This window comes from Furipterus horrens, unplaced genomic scaffold (genome assembly GCF_987537825.1).
Source record: "Furipterus horrens unplaced genomic scaffold, mFurHor1.1.pri manual_scaffold_12, whole genome shotgun sequence".
Taxonomy (NCBI): Eukaryota; Metazoa; Chordata; class Mammalia; order Chiroptera; family Furipteridae; genus Furipterus; species Furipterus horrens.
The window spans coordinates 3,957,526-3,974,876 of record NW_028327182.1 but is presented as its reverse complement, the minus strand read 5'-3'; the positions used below and the strand labels follow the sequence as shown (position 1 = coordinate 3,974,876).

General features: G+C 49.9%; 1 protein-coding gene across 1 annotated transcript in view; it reads right to left on the bottom strand.

The window, feature by feature from the left end:
• Positions 1 to 5,897: 5,897 nt before the first annotated feature.
• The window catches only part of LCP1 (lymphocyte cytosolic protein 1), a 47,274-nt gene continuing 35,820 nt past the window's right edge, over positions 5,898 to 17,351 (bottom strand). Inside the window, exons 11-16 of the mRNA XM_090258921.1 lie at positions 16,646 to 16,724; positions 15,964 to 16,078; positions 14,972 to 15,105; positions 10,433 to 10,556; positions 7,380 to 7,504; positions 5,898 to 6,304 (exon numbers count right to left, since the gene is read on the bottom strand). Coding sequence (XP_090115047.1) covers positions 6,172 to 6,304; positions 7,380 to 7,504; positions 10,433 to 10,556; positions 14,972 to 15,105; positions 15,964 to 16,078; positions 16,646 to 16,724 — 710 coding nt within the window. The 3' untranslated portion in view covers positions 5,898 to 6,171. The remainder of the gene's footprint in view (positions 6,305 to 7,379; positions 7,505 to 10,432; positions 10,557 to 14,971; positions 15,106 to 15,963; positions 16,079 to 16,645; positions 16,725 to 17,351) is intronic.

The following is a 17,351-nucleotide window of genomic DNA, read 5'->3' as shown; positions in this document are numbered from 1 at the left end:
GGCGATGGGAAAGGGGCAGGCCCCACATCCACACGTGACATGGAGAAGCAGGAGGACTCTCTCAGCTGTGGGTCCCCTGAGGAGCAAGGGTCCCAGCTCCACACCGGGCTCCCCAGCCCTGAGCACCAGTGGGGTCAAGCAGAGTCCCTGCGACACCTGGCTGTGAAAATCCATGGGGACTCCATCCATCCAGGTGAGACAGAAAAGCGAGCATCCTTTTTTTTTTTTTTTAATTTACTGATTTTGTTTTGAGAGAGAAACATAATAGGCTATCTCGAACCCGCAACTTAACTATGTGCCCAGACTGAGAATTGAACCTGCAACCTTTTGGTGCATAGGATGATGCCCTAACCAACTGAGCCACCCAGTCAGGGTGCAGGCATTTCTTCAAGAGCCCGAACCCCATGCCTTTTATTTAGACCACGCCTAGGAGGCTCACCCCGCCTGAGTGTAAGGGCCAATGCCATTGCCCTGCTGGCTGGCCTGACCCGGACATGCGGCTCAGGCTCACTGAGACCTTCACTGAGAGGACCAATTCATGTAATGGCACTTTATTAGGAGCTCAGGTGCAGCCCAGTGTACAAGGTTTCCTTTCAGAATCATTCAGCCATTAAAGCTGCGGAATCTTGGGAGGTTTCGAAGACACATCATTGATCAATGTCCTCCCCTCCACTCATTGCCTCTCATGTTTATTCATGGAGACAGGAGCAGTTTTATCACTTGCACAAGGGTCTGGCATTTTCCTCCCTGGGGAGGACTGTGGTGTCTCCCAAGCCATGAAGCCACAGAGGGGGGTTGAAGCTGGAGGGCAGGGAACTGTCCCAGGGTTCTGATTCCTTTGCTTTGGCTGGTAAGATAGAGCCTGCGGTTTGAGGCACCATGAGAGTTTGCTGCTTGGCACCCAGACCGGCAAATGCTTGTTCACTAGGTGGTGAAATGGTGGTGAAAGCCAGGTTTGTCGCTGGAAGTTTCCATCCCTTCATTTCCCCTTTCCAAATTGCCATTCCCTTTTATTGCCCTGTGGAGAGTCCTCCAGGCTGCAGGCCACCGTTCTCATCTTGGACAGCATGTTAGACAGAAGTCACTCGGGGATCTTCAATACCTGGCCGCCCTGGCTGCACATCAGAGCCTCGGCCATTCTTGAAGCTCCTGAGACGATGCACTGGGCAGCCAGGGGTCAGCACAGCTGGGCTGGACCCGTCCTCTCCAAGGGCGGGCTGTGAGTCACAGAGTCTCCTTGGGTGTTTGTGGAAAATCCTTGGGCACACCAGCCCTACGGAGGGGGGCGTGTCTGGAAAATGTGTGTTCTAACAAGTTCCCCAGGTGATTCTTAAGCTCAGGAATCTTAGAATCACTCCTAAACCTTTCACTAGTTCTCCTGTTTCTCATGATATGACAAGTCTCATTCCTTCGGTCACACTAGCGCTTCAGTTCCTCAGAGATAACCAACTTCTCCCACCCTCTGGACCTTGGAATATCAGAGTCATTTACTTGGAAAACACTGTCCCCACCCCCCTCTTTTCCATCAGGGAGTTGGCAAAGACAACGGCGATGAAGCTCTCCTTCCAGAAAGTCATTGCAACGTGCATGTGTTGGGGTGGAAATGAGTAAGCCCTGGAGGGCCATGGTCCTGTCCCCTGGGACAGTTTGGTTTCCTAAGCATTCTAGCTGTCACCAGAAGTCACAGAGGTTGCTCCGGAGACCATGGGAGATAAAGCCAGCAGGTTTGATACAGGTAGTGAAAGAACAGGAGGGAAGACTAAAGCAATATGCCACCAGGTCAGATGCATTAAAGTGGCATTTCTGGGTAGCCAGCAAGAGAAGCTTGTGCCAAGAGACACCGTAACTGTACCCAGCAGGACCTGGGAGACGCAGCTCTTTGGGCCAGTGCTTGGGATGGGGTGCCCACGAGGAAGAGAGGGACCAAGGGGGAGGGCCACAGCCAAGGGCAAGGCTGGGTGCACCCGAGTGGAGGGAGAACGATGCTATTTCAAACAAATATTGAGGATAGGCAAGCATTAGGGGCAAGTTATTTTAAGCTCTCAAGTCTAGTGTAATTGGGAAAGTGTACTTTCATTTAAAGCGGGCTAATGTAACTGTCTATCGGCTGTAGATCTTTTAAGACAACTTCTGTTTTTTTAGGACAGTGTTTCTCAAACTTTAATGGGCATACAAATTAATCAAGGGTCTCATTAAAATGTAGATGCTGATTTAGTAGGTCTGGGGTGGGGGCCGAGGCTGCATTCCTCATCAGCCACCAGGGAACGACACTCAGCCAAAAGGTTTGAACGTCTGAGATTCCTACAGTGGGCACAGGGACCAGCCAGGTCCAGAAATGCCTACTGTGTCGTTAACCTTCATGTTAGAGTACATATAGCTTCAGATTTAAATGTTCATGTATTCTAACTCTCTTGGTATATGATAGCTGTGTATTAAGCAAAAGTCTGGGATGAATGGAACTTCCCAATGTTGACAAACGTGATGACGTAAATAGTACGGCCACGTTGGCCATCTGTCCCCGAGTTAACGGTGAGATCGCAGGTGTTGCGATCTCACCTGCGTTCTGGTGCCTGCCATAGGGCGGGTAGTTATACGAATGTAGACTTCAGATGTGAGAAAAGACGTACACAAGTTCCTTCTGCGGTCCATGCAGACCGTCTTTCAGAGATGGAGGGAGAGGACACCGGGCGAAGAGCCGTCTCTGCAGCTGAGAGTTCAGTTCCTGGAACTCGATGAGGAAACTGTCAGTGACTAGATTTCACAAGAGGCTCGGTCCAGGCTGCTCACGTGTCCTGCTCATCAGCACTGTTTTCCAGATCGTGAGGCTGCCAGCCAGGTGCCGGGCAACGTCAAGGTCACTCAGAGGGCTCGGCCAGCATTCAATCCGCGTGACCAAAAGTGAGACAGAAGCTGCTGCCGGTCCTTCAGTCAGAGCTGACGTCCCCGAGCTCCCAAGCCTCATTTACAGCTTCGTCACAACATCCGCCCGTTCTGTTTTCTGTCGCCCTGTGTGCTCACAGGTGCACGTTAGCTTCTTGCTGCACCACGTGCTTGTTTAGACACAAAGGGAGGAGCTGGGACCAGCCCCAGGTTCCATCTCAGCTCAGGGTTCTCGGTCAAGTGGTTTGAGGAAACAAGAGGAGAATCTGTGTTTTGCCATCCAATGCTCAACACTTTTGCTAGAATAAAAACTTGGTAAGTGCCTGCCGATTAAAATGAACATTCTGTGCACAAGAAGCGGGTATACTATTGTGGCCTTATGTGCTGGGGCAAACTATTTAAACAGCTTAATGTCTGTTTACAAGCCACTGGTTAAATGCAGCTTGGCACACCCACACAGTAGAATACTCCGCGTCCGTTACAAAGACCGAGGAGGATCTCTATGCACCAACATGGAATGATCTCCAAGATATGTGAAAAGAGATGCACAGTGATGTGTAGAGTAATAAATAAGCTTGTAATTTAAAAGGTGTGTGTGTATGTGTGTGTGTGTGTGTGTCTGTGTGTGTGATATGGGCAGAGAGTATTTCTAGGAGGAGACAAAAGAAATTGGAGCAGTAGCTGCTGACTAGGGGTCAGCACAGAGGTAGCGGCCTGCCGATAAACTAGGTTTCTGGAGATTTAAAGTGCCTTTACCTGTAGAGTTAGATTCTCTCTGTGGTGTGACTACCCCCATCATGGGAACTTCCAAGCAAACAGTGGTGTCACAACAGGCTCACAGAAGTGGCTCCAGTGAGCTGACCTGAGCTGGCTTCCACGCGCACCACTAGACAGATGGAAGCTGGCCTTTGGAACAGTTTTCATGTCTGACTGTTTAAAATGTAGCCACAAACTTTAAACGTAGCAAACCAGCCACGCTGAGATCGCTGCGTCCCTTTCTCCTTCTCTTCTCCGAGGGACTCTTGGGTTTCCTTCCGGAGCCCCTTATTCTGCCATCCCGACCCCGTTCAGGGGACCTGTCGGTGTGGTCTGGTACACAAGCACTTCCTGCGGGTGGCCGCTTGGGCGGCAGGGAAGGCAGCCGCCTCCTCAGCGCAGAAGCTGCGGGGACGTTCTGTCGTGGGACGAGCCATCATCCAAAGTTACTGCCAGCGCGGCCAGGACGCACAGCTTCGCCCATTCTCCCGGCAGCCGGGCGGGTGTGCGACCCCTCACGGGCCAGGTAGATGCTCGTCTGTCACAGCGGGCCGCCTGAACAGGGACTGCGACAGCGGGACACCTCAGCCCAACCCCCGCCCCTCTGCCTGCCCACGGGACGCCCCGCCAGGCTAGTGAGGAGACCCCCGGCACTGCCAGCCCCAAAGATGCTGTCTGGAGAAGCTGCTTCGCATCCATCCCCACGTCTGGCTTTTGCTCACGACCGGGTTCCGTGTGTTTCTGAGAACGTGCACCTCAAATCTCATTTTAGATTCTGCGTTGTCAGACCGTCTCCAAGGTGTTCTTCTGTGTTAAGCCAAAATATTTCCCAGACCGTTTCCTCTGTGACCAGCTCCGGTCTCACCTGCCCCTATCGATCACTCGCCACACCTGCCGGTTTATTGGTTTCACGTCTTTCCTGATCAGCTGAGCGCAACATAGGCACATTCCCAGAACTCGGCACGGTGCCCGGCACGCCACCAGGCGCTCAGTGCGTGCGGGCTGAAAGAATGAACTCCCACGTGACAAAAACCATCAGAGGACATACAACGTAAGGAACACTTTATTTGGGGAGATTTTGAAGGCAGTAACATTCTTCTTGGAGGCAGGTGGAAGAGGACCTTCTGAGGCCACGTTCAGTGCAGAGTAAGACGAAGCCAACCACTGTGCCTTCAGATGTCACGGAAGCCACACGCGGGCTTCCTGAGCCCAGTGCCAGGAGCAGAGCCAGGGTGACGCATTTCCGTGGCTTTGAAAACTGGCGACGCTGCGTCGCGTGCCGCCCCTAAGGAACGACCCTACGGACGGGTCCTTTCAACACTGTGGAGAGCCCAGCGTCGCTTCGCCACGTTCTGTTACTCTTCAGGATTCTGTAGGTTTTCATGGAAACTGTGCAGTGTATTAGGGGTGCTGTCCCTCTGCTTTTATTTGGGAATTCTTTAAATATCCAGGAAATTAGCTCTTTGTGAAGCAGCTCAACCAGTTCTTATCCAGCTTGACATCTGCTAGGTATGGGTAGGGAAGTGGGGGGGGGGGGCGCTGGGAGAGGGGGCATTTATTGGCATATATTGCCCCCTGGGAGCTTGGGGGCGGCAAAAAGCGTCTACAGTACCAAAAGAGTAAACATTGATAATATGGCCTGGCAGCAGTCAGACACGCTAAGACCTAGACATGCAGGGCGCAGTCCCGGAGAGGCCGCGCCCGGGGCAGGTGCTTCGTTGTGGCTCCACGCCGCCCCCTGGTGGTGCGCTGCGCCCCTGCCGCCTCCCTGGCTCTAACCAAGCATCTACCTGAAGGCACCGCATTGAAGGGATTCGATCCGGTCTGAGCCCCGATCCTGGGGATAAACACAGAGGGCTTCCTATCGGCTGAAAACAAAAGCACCCCAGAACTGGTAACAAGTGGGGCCCGGGTTCTGAGGAACAGCTCTGCAGGTCATCAGGGACGCCCTGGGACCCCATGAGCCTGTCTGCTTATTCAGACGCTCCACACGGCCCAGAGACAAGGCAGGCCTACAGAGGTGGGTCCTAGGGAAGGCTGAGTTCTGAGAGGTGGACAGCCAAGTCCCAGGGACAGAGAGAGAGGCCCGTCACAGGTCAAAACGGAGGGCGCCCAGAAGCAAGCTGTAGGGGTTGTCTGAGGATCCCCTCTGCCGGTCCTCACACTGAAACAGAACTGCAGCCACATGGGGCTGGCCGGAAAGATCGTGTTAAACGAATAACAATGCACCTTCTATGCTTGACTAATGGCAAGAAGCAGGGTTGTTTTTGTTTTTTTTTTCTTTTCTGGATTTTCAAAAAAGCAAGAAATTCAATGGTAAAAAAATATTTGTAAGAGATTTAGGTCTTTCGCAAAGAGTGAAGCACTTGTTAGACATAGGAGAGGCTACCTGGCTGAACAGATAATACCCTCTTTGGAATCGTGTATAATGTCACCGAGTGGGAAACTTTGGAATGGCTTGAATCCACTCTGACGTTCCTGGGAGCATCCGGGCTGAGCTGTAGGTGTGCCACCTCCAGCCCCGCCCCCAGGACCTTACACCCTCTTCATTCCTTTCCCCATGAGGCAAGCAAACACCGTCATGACCATTTTGGGGTTCACTTCAACCAGGTCTTCCGGAAGGGCATACACTCTTGTTCCAATTTTTCGGGCCATAGAGATGGCATACCTACAAGGGAGAAAAGAGGAAGACTGAGGAGAGCCAGAGCAATGGAGAATTCAGGGGACCCCTCAGAGCCATAATTGTAGTCATTCTCTATGCGACGTGCTGCTGCGTACTGTATACAACACACAGCTCACCCCTGGCGGGGCTAGAGCCAGCCACTGACATCCTCACACTTTTACGGGCACACCTTGGCTCGGTAAAGCTCCTCACTCCATCAGACTTGCTGTCCGGACATTGGAGGATGCAGCTACAAGCCAAGGACTGCTGGCCAGTGCCGGAAGGTGGGAGAGACGGATGGGAAAGACTCTCCCTCCCGGCCCTCAGAAGGAACCCACACTGCTGACACCTTGACCTTGGACTTGTCCCCTCCACACTGTGCGAGAGTTCACTTCTGGGAAGTCACCTTGTCTGTGTTTCTTTATTATGGCAGCCCTAGGAAAGAATACCACCTCGCTAGAGTAGAGGTCAGCCAACTTCCCGCAAAGGGCCAGAGAGCAAATATTTCAAACTTGGCAGGCTTTGCTGTTGTAGTAGTAAAGCAGCGCTCTGGAACGCATAGCTGGGTTTCCATAAAACTTTATTTATAAAAGAAGACAACGGGCCAAATCTGGCTCACAGACTACAGTCGTACGCTGACCCCCACTCTACACGGTAGAGCAAAAGGCAGCTGCTGCCAAGCCACTGAAGACTCTGATCTTGAACTCTACCCCCTGCCCATTTATATCCATGGATGTGCACAAAAGGCTGTTGAAATTCCGGCCTGCCGTGTGCAGACTTTACTTAGGAATCTCCTAGAGAGTATGACTAGATCATTGGCTTAATGGAAACATAGGCTTGCTTATCGATGGGAAGAATACGCTTGCTCTTTGTCTTGCTCCAACACGAGGAGACCTAAACTACTACTGCACAGCATCTAAAATAATGACGACGGGACACAGTTAAGTCAAGAGAAGAAGAAGCATCTGCAGTGAAACTGGAGAGTCTGCACAAAAGCACAGGCAATAGACTTTATAGGTATCCAGCGGCCGGTCGGGTCCTTCCCCGCCCCCACCCCCGAACCTCAGGTTTATGTACGTACTTTGCGTTGTTGAGTTTCTCGTCATCGTTCAGGTTGTCCGTCTTCAGAAGGTCATAGTTAATGGAGCCTGGTTGGATGGCGTCGATGAGATCCAGCACAGGCAGACTTGTACTGATCTTCGGGTCCTGCACGTACAGAAGGGGGTTTCTATCAGTCTGGCCCCCAGTTACTTCTCCTTCACGCCAGGGACCTGGGTGGTCCTTTCCTCTTACCTAGGGAGCGTATCCAGCCTGGTCTGGGACGTGCAACAGAGTTGCACACCAGCTACCCTTTCAAGCCAGCCGTGGTGTCTGCAGGGGAGCTTTCTGCAGGCTCGCCAAGCCCACGGCGGGCGGGGAGCCACTCAGTGAGGGGAGGAGGAACGCGCATCGAGGGCAAAGCAGAGGCTGAAATGTTGGACGCGGCTACTGGGACGAGCAGCAGAAGGGGTGGTTCAGTGAGAAACCATCAGAAAGGAGAGACCGGAGACGACAGGAGAGACCCTGTACCTTCAGGGGGCCGTCCCGGGGTCATGGGCAGGGATGGCGTGACCAGGGCTCAGCGGGACAAGAGCATCCATAGACGCCCACGTCTGGGGACCTCGAGGAAAGGAGAGCCCGTAGTGCCAGGGACGCAATGGCAGCAGGTATGTGATTAAATGCAATGACAAGAACTAACACTTGCTGGTGTCTCAGTGTGCTCAGCACTTCCTTTTTTTTTTCTTTTTTACAATTGTAGGTTGAATTCTTTTCTTGTCTCAATAATTCTTCTTTCTTTGTTTACTGAATTTATTAGGGTGACATTAATTAATAAAATGATATAGGTTTCAGGGGTACAATCTATAACACATCACCTGTACACTGTCCTGTGTGTGCAGCACCCCAAGTCAAGCCTCCTTTTATCACCATTTACCCCCCTTTCCCTCTGATACCACACTGTAGTCTGTGTCTATGAGGTTTTTTTTGTGTGTGTTGGGGGGATTTTTGATTAATCCCTTCACCTTTTTAAAGAAGTTATTTCAATTCTCAGCACAGACGTTGGCATCTAAATTTAATTTACAGGAAGTAAAGGGAGTTTCTGAGGTGAAGCCTCGTGCTGCTAAGTGGGGGAGCTGGGGTTCGAACCGCGGCATTCCGACTCAAAATCCTGGCTCTTTCTTTGGCATTTGTAAACATTGTCACGGTCACACCTGAATGCAGAACACTCTGCCCCATCTGTCACCCTCTCTCCTGCAGACCTGTGAGTGCAGATGTGGACAGGCAACTGCTGGTCTCCATCCACGCCCAGTCACGCCCAAACATGTCACCCTTCAAGGGTCCAAGTCAGAATGAATTCTAAGCAAGACACAAGGCGTGGCACCCCTGCAAGACGCTAGCTCTCCTCACTGGCCTTCTGTATGGGTCGAATGACATTTGAAAAAGCATAACAGGTCTGTTTGTATTTACTTCCGGGTAATATAAAAACTGCCACCGAATCAAAATCGTTATATAATCGCAATCTCCTCTCCACCATTATCCTCATCGTCCCTCTTCACAGAAATTGTTTGGTGAAGAAGCCCAGGGGAAGAAATCTGAGTTTCCTCTTCTGTCCTGCTTTCTGCCCACCATCGTGCATGGGTTGACAGGCAGGGGAATGACCAGTCACTGGCAGTGTTCACAGAGGAGGCGGGACAAGCACTCTCTGCACAATGCTTGATTAAGACTGGGCTGTGTTCTTTTTTTTTTTTAAAGGGTTTTGCTTAAAAAGCAACGTGGGTTAATTTGACGTCTTCCTTCTGTGATCCTTTTTACTTAATTCTGAAGTGACGTAGTGAGAGGAGGGAGAAAGCCCAGGGAGAAACACAGAGCAAAAGAACTGTCAGATGTTCCCAAGAATGAGTCCCCAGGGAACACCCCAGCAGGGGGGCGTCGTGGGCTTTGGGGGCGGCTGTTTACAGAGAGGTGCCCCCCTGGGCTATCAAACCTGTCACTTCAGCCTCTTCTACAAGCTCTACAACCTCAGGCCCAGGTAAGAGGCGCCTTCTCCTAGCTGCTGGCCTGTCCCCTGCAGTCACTAGCGCTCAGCTCAGGGGCTTCTTGAGCCCCGGCTCCTCCCCTCTGAAGGGAGGAGACCAGTAAAGCGGACTTCAGTGTCCGTGGAGGTGACAGGAGATGAACCACCAGCGGCCCCTGGCGTTCAGAGCGCTGTCCAGACAGGGCGCGCCCTGCTCTCTGCCCCTCTCCGCTCTGGTCCGCCACCTCTCCTCTGCAGGCAGTTTCTGGGAGGACCTGCTCCGGTCGCCATCGGCCTTTGCTCCCCGGCCAGACTGAGCGGTACGCGGGAGGGGACAGCGGTGGCCTTTGTCTGTGATGAGCTCCCTGGCATTGGGCAGTCCTGATACCGCCCAACCCGGAGATACCTTCTGCCCTGTCTGGGGGGAAGAGGTTTTACGTTTGTCTTGACTTGGAAGCTCAGGGCTGAGATCGTGAGGGACTGCCTCGTGGACCCTGTTCACACCACTCTGAAGCGGTCCTTCCTCCCCGTCGTGACCTTTCAGCCAGAAAAACAGAGTTCAGGGGGAACACACAGGAGGGACGGTCTGGGTCAAGGGGCCAGGGTCCTTGAAGAAGGACCTGGCTGATGCCTAGAACACGAGTGAAGAAGTGCAATAAAAGATAACGCTGCTCTTTACACGTCTGGGCTTTGGGTACACGCGCGCACCTGCTTTTTCTCAGTAGCTACCACGTGGGAGATCTTTCAGCATTTCCATTTTACGTCGTCACAGCAGTCGGAGGCCTGGAGCTGTGCGTGCTCTTAAAATGTGACTTCCTTATGTGCCTTTGGGAGAACGAGGCCTGAGTGTGCGTAAACCACGGGGCGTTTTTCTAATTAATTATGACCGGAGGAAGCGGTAAGACATGCGTCAGAGACATGGCCTATGAACAGGAAGACAATAACTGGTCCCTCGGCAAAATCAAGATTGGAGGGGAGCCTGGAATACCCCCCACTTCGGGTCCCTTTAAGAGAGACAGGACACAGAGTGACCCTAAGGAGAGGGCTGGGGGGGGTTGCCCGGCAGCAGGTGAGCGCTTTACCTTGAAACTGGAGATGGACGAATGCTTCCCCGCGTTCTTCAGTGTCTCGTTGACCCAGTTGACAATGATGTCATCATTGACCTTCTGCCCGCCTCCAATTTCCTCCAGAATGTTCAGCGTGTACCTGAACAAAATCAAGAATGATTTCTAGAGACACGTGGCTAAACAATTCAATATCACAGAAAGCAGCTCGGGTCGAAAATGCTCTGTTCTTTCTCGGTACGTCACCAAAGCGCTTGGACACGGTGACATTAGTGGGGTGGAAAAAGTACATATATACGCATCAGTTCTTTTTAGGGCGACTTAAAATCTAAGTTTATGGGGTTTAGCGTGAGTAGCAGAGCAAATAGCTCCGTCTAAGCGCTGCCATTGGTCTGGGCAGGAAGAGGAGACAAATGAGAAGAGGAGCAAGGGAAATAAAACGAGGCAAAAGATTTGAACCGGGAACGCTTTTCTTAAACGAGCCATAAAAAACCAAAGGACAAGACAATGTTAGAAAAGCCCAAGCAGCCGACATATTCAGCTATCTGTATGGGTTTCCTTCCTGTGCTGTGGAAGCGGAAATACGAGGAATATTGCACCGTGAAGGGCACTTCAAAGTAGAAACCAAAGTTAACCTCCAGTTTGAGGGTAAGACTCTCCCCAGATACTGTTATGAGGACTGGGTTTGTTTGGGACGTTTATTAAGAAGCGTCAAGCTCTTAAGATTTCCTGGAACAAGGGAGACTCCGTGTTCTCTGAGGCAACTCTCTCCCCCGGGGACAGTGGGAAATATGCAGAAGGCGAGCAGGGTTGTTGGCCTCAAGGTTCAGGCTGGCAGGGGGTGGGGGGTCCAATTACCCCGACAGACCTTCAGGGTTAGGGCTTCCGGGTGCCTTGCTCACTGAAGCTCAAGTACCCGGCCCCTGAGCCCTGTCTGGAGGTCACCGCCCAGGTGGCTGCCTGCGTTCCTTGCACATAATGTATTGGGCATCCTCGTCCAGTTACTGTGTCCGGGGAAAGCACATTCTCCCCCAATTTTCCACATGGGTTTCAAGTCGAATCTCTGAAATAGGAGTGATGCCCTGTGTCCTGCAGGTGAGAGCACCTCTCCATCATTGCAGGTGGGGAGGAAAGTCTCCTGCAGCTGTGTGTGTATGCGTGTGTGAGTGCGTGTGTGTGATATACACGCACGATCAACTTTACCAATCTGGCATCGAAGTCCTCTCCATTCTACCTCCTCAAACTCCCTCAAATCAACTGCCCCCTCCTCCTAGAATCACCTTTCTAAGGTACAGTCCTGGTCATGTCATTTCAGGGGACCATCCCGGGCCCGACTAATCCAGGCCAGATTCCTTCGCATGGCACGTGAGGCCCTTCATTACTCAGCCCTGGTGTCTCTTTTCAGCGCACTCTGACCTCTTACTCCCTCCTCTCTTGCTGGCCTGGCCCTCCAGGCCCCCCGGGGACACAGCGCTCTCGGGGGTGTCAGCGGCTCCGCCAGCACGCCACGCGTCCTCGCATCTCTGTGACGCAGCCCTGTGCTCCGGCAAAGGAGCGCTCATTCTTACAGCTCCTGGGTCAGCATGTTTTCTGACCCCTGCAGCGCCTTCATCATTATGGTAGCACTTCCTTCCGGCCTCTTTCCCAGCCTTCTGATGGAGCTCATGTGTGTGTCTGTCCGTCTGTCCGTCTACCACATCCTCCTGCACCCATGACCCTGTTACCGTGGTGTTTCCAGGGGCTGGCAGAGCGCCTAGTATATACTGAGCATTTAGTGGTGGAGGAAATAAATAGAATGGCTTCTCCCAGAGAAAGCAGAGAGGAAGTCGAGTCATGGGGACCCAGGCTTGGGACCAAAATGCTAAGGACTAATGGGGTCGAATAGGGGGAGTCCCAGGTAGATTTTCAAAACATCCCCAGTTTGGCAAAAGGCCCTGGTTCTGATCTATTTGTAACGATGATGTCTTATGGCATAACTGGCTTCTTGTTTCTCAGGAATCAGCACGTGTATTAAGTCATTAGCACGGATGACACAGCCAGGCCCTTCTGCCTTAGGTAAGCACACGGCAGGTGGCCGCCCGAGGACAACAGAGCCCCGTCCTCCGGCGGCTCCGCCCGCTCAGGCCCCAGTTCCCACTGCCCTGGGTCAGGGGCTACACGCTCCCGTGGCCACCGTGGCCGGAAGCAAGGCCTGGACCCACTTCTGGAGCTAGGGACAAGGAGGAGCTCACCATTATACAAAAGTCCAGCCGTGAAAATAGCATTTTTAAACACCACTAAAGAACAGGAAAGTTAGAAAAGGTGCAGAAATGTGCAGGTGCAGCTCCATGCATCCAGGGGTCTGAGAACGGCCCCTCGGGGCGGCACCTAGCTCCGGTGAGCACAAAGCCGGCTTCCTGCTGCCTCAGAGGAGGTGCAGAGGCTCAAAAAGGAATCAGACACCTGCTCATAAGCACGCCGGGGAAACAAAGGGAAGGGAGGGCCGGGTCAGGCTGGGGCGTCAGCTCTCAGCACCGAACGTGGAGACAGAATTTAAAACAGAAATCAGTCTGGCCTCTGTCTACCTATTTTCCTTGGGAAATACTCTGTCCCATCAGATGTGTTGGGGGGCAACTGTGCTGTGGTTAAATCGATCTCTCCCACAAGATCCAAGCGCCACAGGTGTTGGCAAAACCGAAAAGTCCTGGCACCACGAACGGCCTCGGGAACCCCAGCTTCGGCCCATGCCAAGTCGACAGAACAGGACGGACAGGTCGGTGTGCGTGGCACCGTGAGCGGCAGGCAGTACACCTTTGCCTTCCTGCCTCTGACACTTGTTTTATTTATTTAACATTTGATCCTGACGGACAAACCGTGGTGTTTTGTTTTTCAAGGAGCTATCCTGGAAACAACCTGCATCCTAGGGCTGAATTCAGGAATATTTAAAGGAAAACAAATATCCAGCACACTTCAAGGTAAAATTCACAATGCCTCACATAACAATAAAAAACCTAGGAGGCATGCAAAGGAGCAGGAAACTATGGTGCATAATGAGGATAAAAATCAATGAATAGAAACAGACCTGGAAGTAACAGTCGTAATTATATTCTATTTGTTCAAGAAGGTAGAAGAAAAACTATGCGAGATGCCAGGAAGGCGGAAATAAAATTTCTATACGCAAAAACTTTAATGTCTGGGATAAACATTACACGCAGTGGATGGGATTAATGCACAATTAGACAGTACAGAAGAGAGCAATGAATTTGAATACAGAGCAATGGAAATCACCCAAATGCAACACAGAAAGAAAAATATGAAACATGGAAGAAACATGGATAAAGCTCAAGGAACTCAGGGGCAACTTCAAACAACCAAATATATATGCACCTGGAGTCTCCCCCCAAAACAGGGGCGGGTAAGTGCAGGAGACAATTTTGAAGACGTCAAGGCCAAAAGTATTCCAAATCTAGTGAAAAACTATGAACCTACAGATCTGTGATGCATTTCAAGGCTGAGAAACACATAAGGACATTAACATCAAATTGCTTAAAACCGGTGATAAGGAGTGAAAAAAAAAAAAAAAGCCTGAGAAAAAATTCATATTGTATACAGAGGAAGAAAGGTAAAAATGACAACAAATTTGTCACTGGGAACAATTCAGGGCAAAAGACAGTAAACACTCTTTGATAAAAATGATCAACCTAGAATTCTACACACAGAGAAAATATATTTCAAGAATAAAAACAGAATAAAGACATTTTAGTCATGGAGAAGCTGAAATTATTCCTCTGCACTATGAGAAATATTTCAAGTAGAAGGCCAATGATATCAGATAGAAGTCTGGATCTATACCATAAAAAAAAAAAAAAAAAGAGTACCAGAAATGGCAAATATGTAAGTAAATATAGCATATTTCTCCTTCATTTTGAAAATCCCTTTTAAAGATAATGGACTGTTATTAATGCAAGTCAATTTAAAAGTAAAAGGATGGCCTTGGCTGGTGTGGCTCAGTGGACTGAGTGCCAGTCTGTGAACCAAAGGGTCACTGGTTCGATTCCCAGTCAGGGCACAGGCCTGGGTTGTGGGCCAGGTCCCCAGTTGGGGGCGTGCAAGAGGTAACCACACATTGATGTTTCCCTCCCTCTCTTTCTCCCTCTCTCTAAAAATAAATAAAATCTTTAAAAATAAAATAAAATGATGGGAAATAGATCTGCCATGCTAATACTAATCAACAGGAAGCTAGAGTGGTTATATTAACACCACAAAACGTAGATTTCAGAGAAAACAATATTACCAGACATGAAGAGGGTCACTCCATAATCAAAAGGGGGTGATCAATTAAGAGGACTCCACAATCTGAAGTATTTATGAACCTAATAACAAGAGTTTCAAAAACCTAAAACAAAACTGATAGAACTGAAAGGAAAACAAATAACAGGAACATTTTTAAAAAGACTCTTTTGAAGTTGAGCTCAAAATATAGCTTTCCTACATTAAATTACATTCCTAAACATGTCCTAGTACTTTCCTAGGCTGATAATATGTTCAATAAAGAGCCATTTCCCTGGGTTGCTTTACCTTCTCATTAACTGCCAGACCAGGGCCAAGGTCAGCGTGCGGTTGCCTTCATTGAGGTCCTGCCCAGCGATGCCCACCAGGGAGAACTTAGCTTGGTTCTTCCCCAGTTCCACGGCATAGTTACAATTCTCAAGCTGTTAACGAGGAGAAAGGACAAGAGTCTAATGTCATCATCTCTATGGTGATAAATACTGGGTAAAATAAAATAATAAAAATAAAGACACAATATGAAATGAACGTGCTCAGATGAAATGATCTTTCATGCCTCTTCTGGTTCTACAATTCTAGGATTCTGAATTAGTCAAAGAAATTTCCATCTTTTCTTAAATACAGCCTTTCTTTCTGCAAAAAACCTATTCATTGTGTACTCTCAGTGTAAAACCAAAATGAATTCATCCTTATGGACATTTTCATGGCTATGTTACATGACCTAGCCCCATTACCTGTCCATAATGTTCCTAAAATAGCTGAATTCATAAAAATGGGCCTGGAAAGTCTGGATTCTCTGCCCTACATGCACACGTGGTCTGATACATGGGACAGTCACTCCTGTGGCTATGCTTGAGTCATGAAAAGTCACAGAGATGAGAAACGGAAGAAAATGTTGGTGCCAACATGACATTCCTTTTTCAAAACAATGTGTCCCCACTGTGTTGACATTTAACAAACTATTTGTCCAAGTGCAACTGTCAGTACAAAGCTTTAATTCTTTAGAAAATTAGAATAAGGATCTTGACGGGACGGGGGGCTATCTTGCTCTAATTACCTTAATTAGAATTTTTACACCATAATGTTTAAAGATAGCCAACATGGAATTATAAACATGTAATCAACAGAAAGAATGGAATCGCTGCAATAAAACCATTTAGGTTTCTGATGGCTCTACCGGAATTTAAACTCTAGACAAACACTCCTTATCTAAGCCTGGCCTCCTGATCAAGTGCCCGCAGGGTGCTGTCGCAGCCTGCTGCTGCTGGAACATCTCTGTTTACCTTCTTCATGTTGCCCCCCAGTTTGGGGTACGGCGGTTTGTTGACTCTGTTCCAATCAACAGGGACTTTAATCTTTTCATAGAGCTGGAAGATGACCAGGGCGTCGGATAAGTCACTGAACAAAAACAAACACAAAAGAATTCTCAGATAGCTACCCTGGAGGAAGGGCCTATCGTGAGCTGGGCACATGATTATATATTAGCTCGAGGCATATCGACCACGTGGTGGAATTGGTGTTGGCCGCTCCATCGTTTGAGGTAAAGAGAAGGACTCAGACATTGAGGGAACTGGGTCGAGGTCTTCCCCTGTGCCCCTCCAGCTAGACCGCATTGCCTCCAGTGGGGAGAAACTGGCTCTAACACACGGCGTAGGAGACAGTCGCAAACATAACATTTATTGTTTTGTCCGCATGTGAGCAGATCCCGGGCAAGCAACACGCGGTGTACACCTGTCCTTCCGCTGGGTTAGGGCCGTGTACCAACACTCAGCAATGCCGGCGAATGCAAGTGAGTTTCTCTCTTCCTGAACACGGATACCTGCGGGTCATTTTGGCATCCCCCGCTTCTCATCAAGGTACACGCATTTTGGTAAAAGAACTGCCCAGCATGGTGCTATTTGAAATCTCAGGGATCTCTCAGGGTCTGGTGTCTCCCATTGAGAGTGAGTCCCCCAATAGCCTTACCTGTACAGGTGATTGACGCGTGGGTTGACACCCAAGGAGTTCATCCAGTTCCTGAATGTCCGCTCTTCTCTGGTCTCACCTGAATGAATGAAGACTGGTTAACTTTCAGGCTCCTGGAAACTAGGCCTTATTAAAGTTTAATGAAGGAGGCGCTCATAAAAATGGAAGTAGAACTTTAAAAATTAATGAAATAGACCCCAGTGGGTCTGGATGAAAGTTGCTATTCTGCATTCATGTTTTCCGTTTCAATTTAACAAGGATTTCTACGGCGTCTATTAGTGGTGTGTAAGATCCTGTGTGGGGGAACTTTCAGAATCGGCCCTCAAAGGCTTACCTTCTTTCTGGAAAAATAAGACTTTCAGGCATCAGACAGAGATCATGCACGCTAGAGGGCTGACGTATGAAGCAGACACATGCGTTATTTGAGTTGAGAAAGGGGAGGGAGTAGGATGGGCAAATTTGGAGGGAGAAGAATTGGAGCTTCAGTTTCTGGAACTAGTAAAATCTGGATAGGAAAGAGGAGGGGTTTGGGGGCTATGCTAAGGGGTGAGGGTAGGAGACAGAGTAAATAGGGACACAAAGAAAGTGGTAGGTGCGGTCTTGTCACGACCACTTTTCGGGGATCGGTGCTGGTCAGTACATGGAAGTGAGGCTCTCCCGCGGCTGGCACCAGAATGAGGGATCTCTGGTTGAGAGGTAGCAGCTT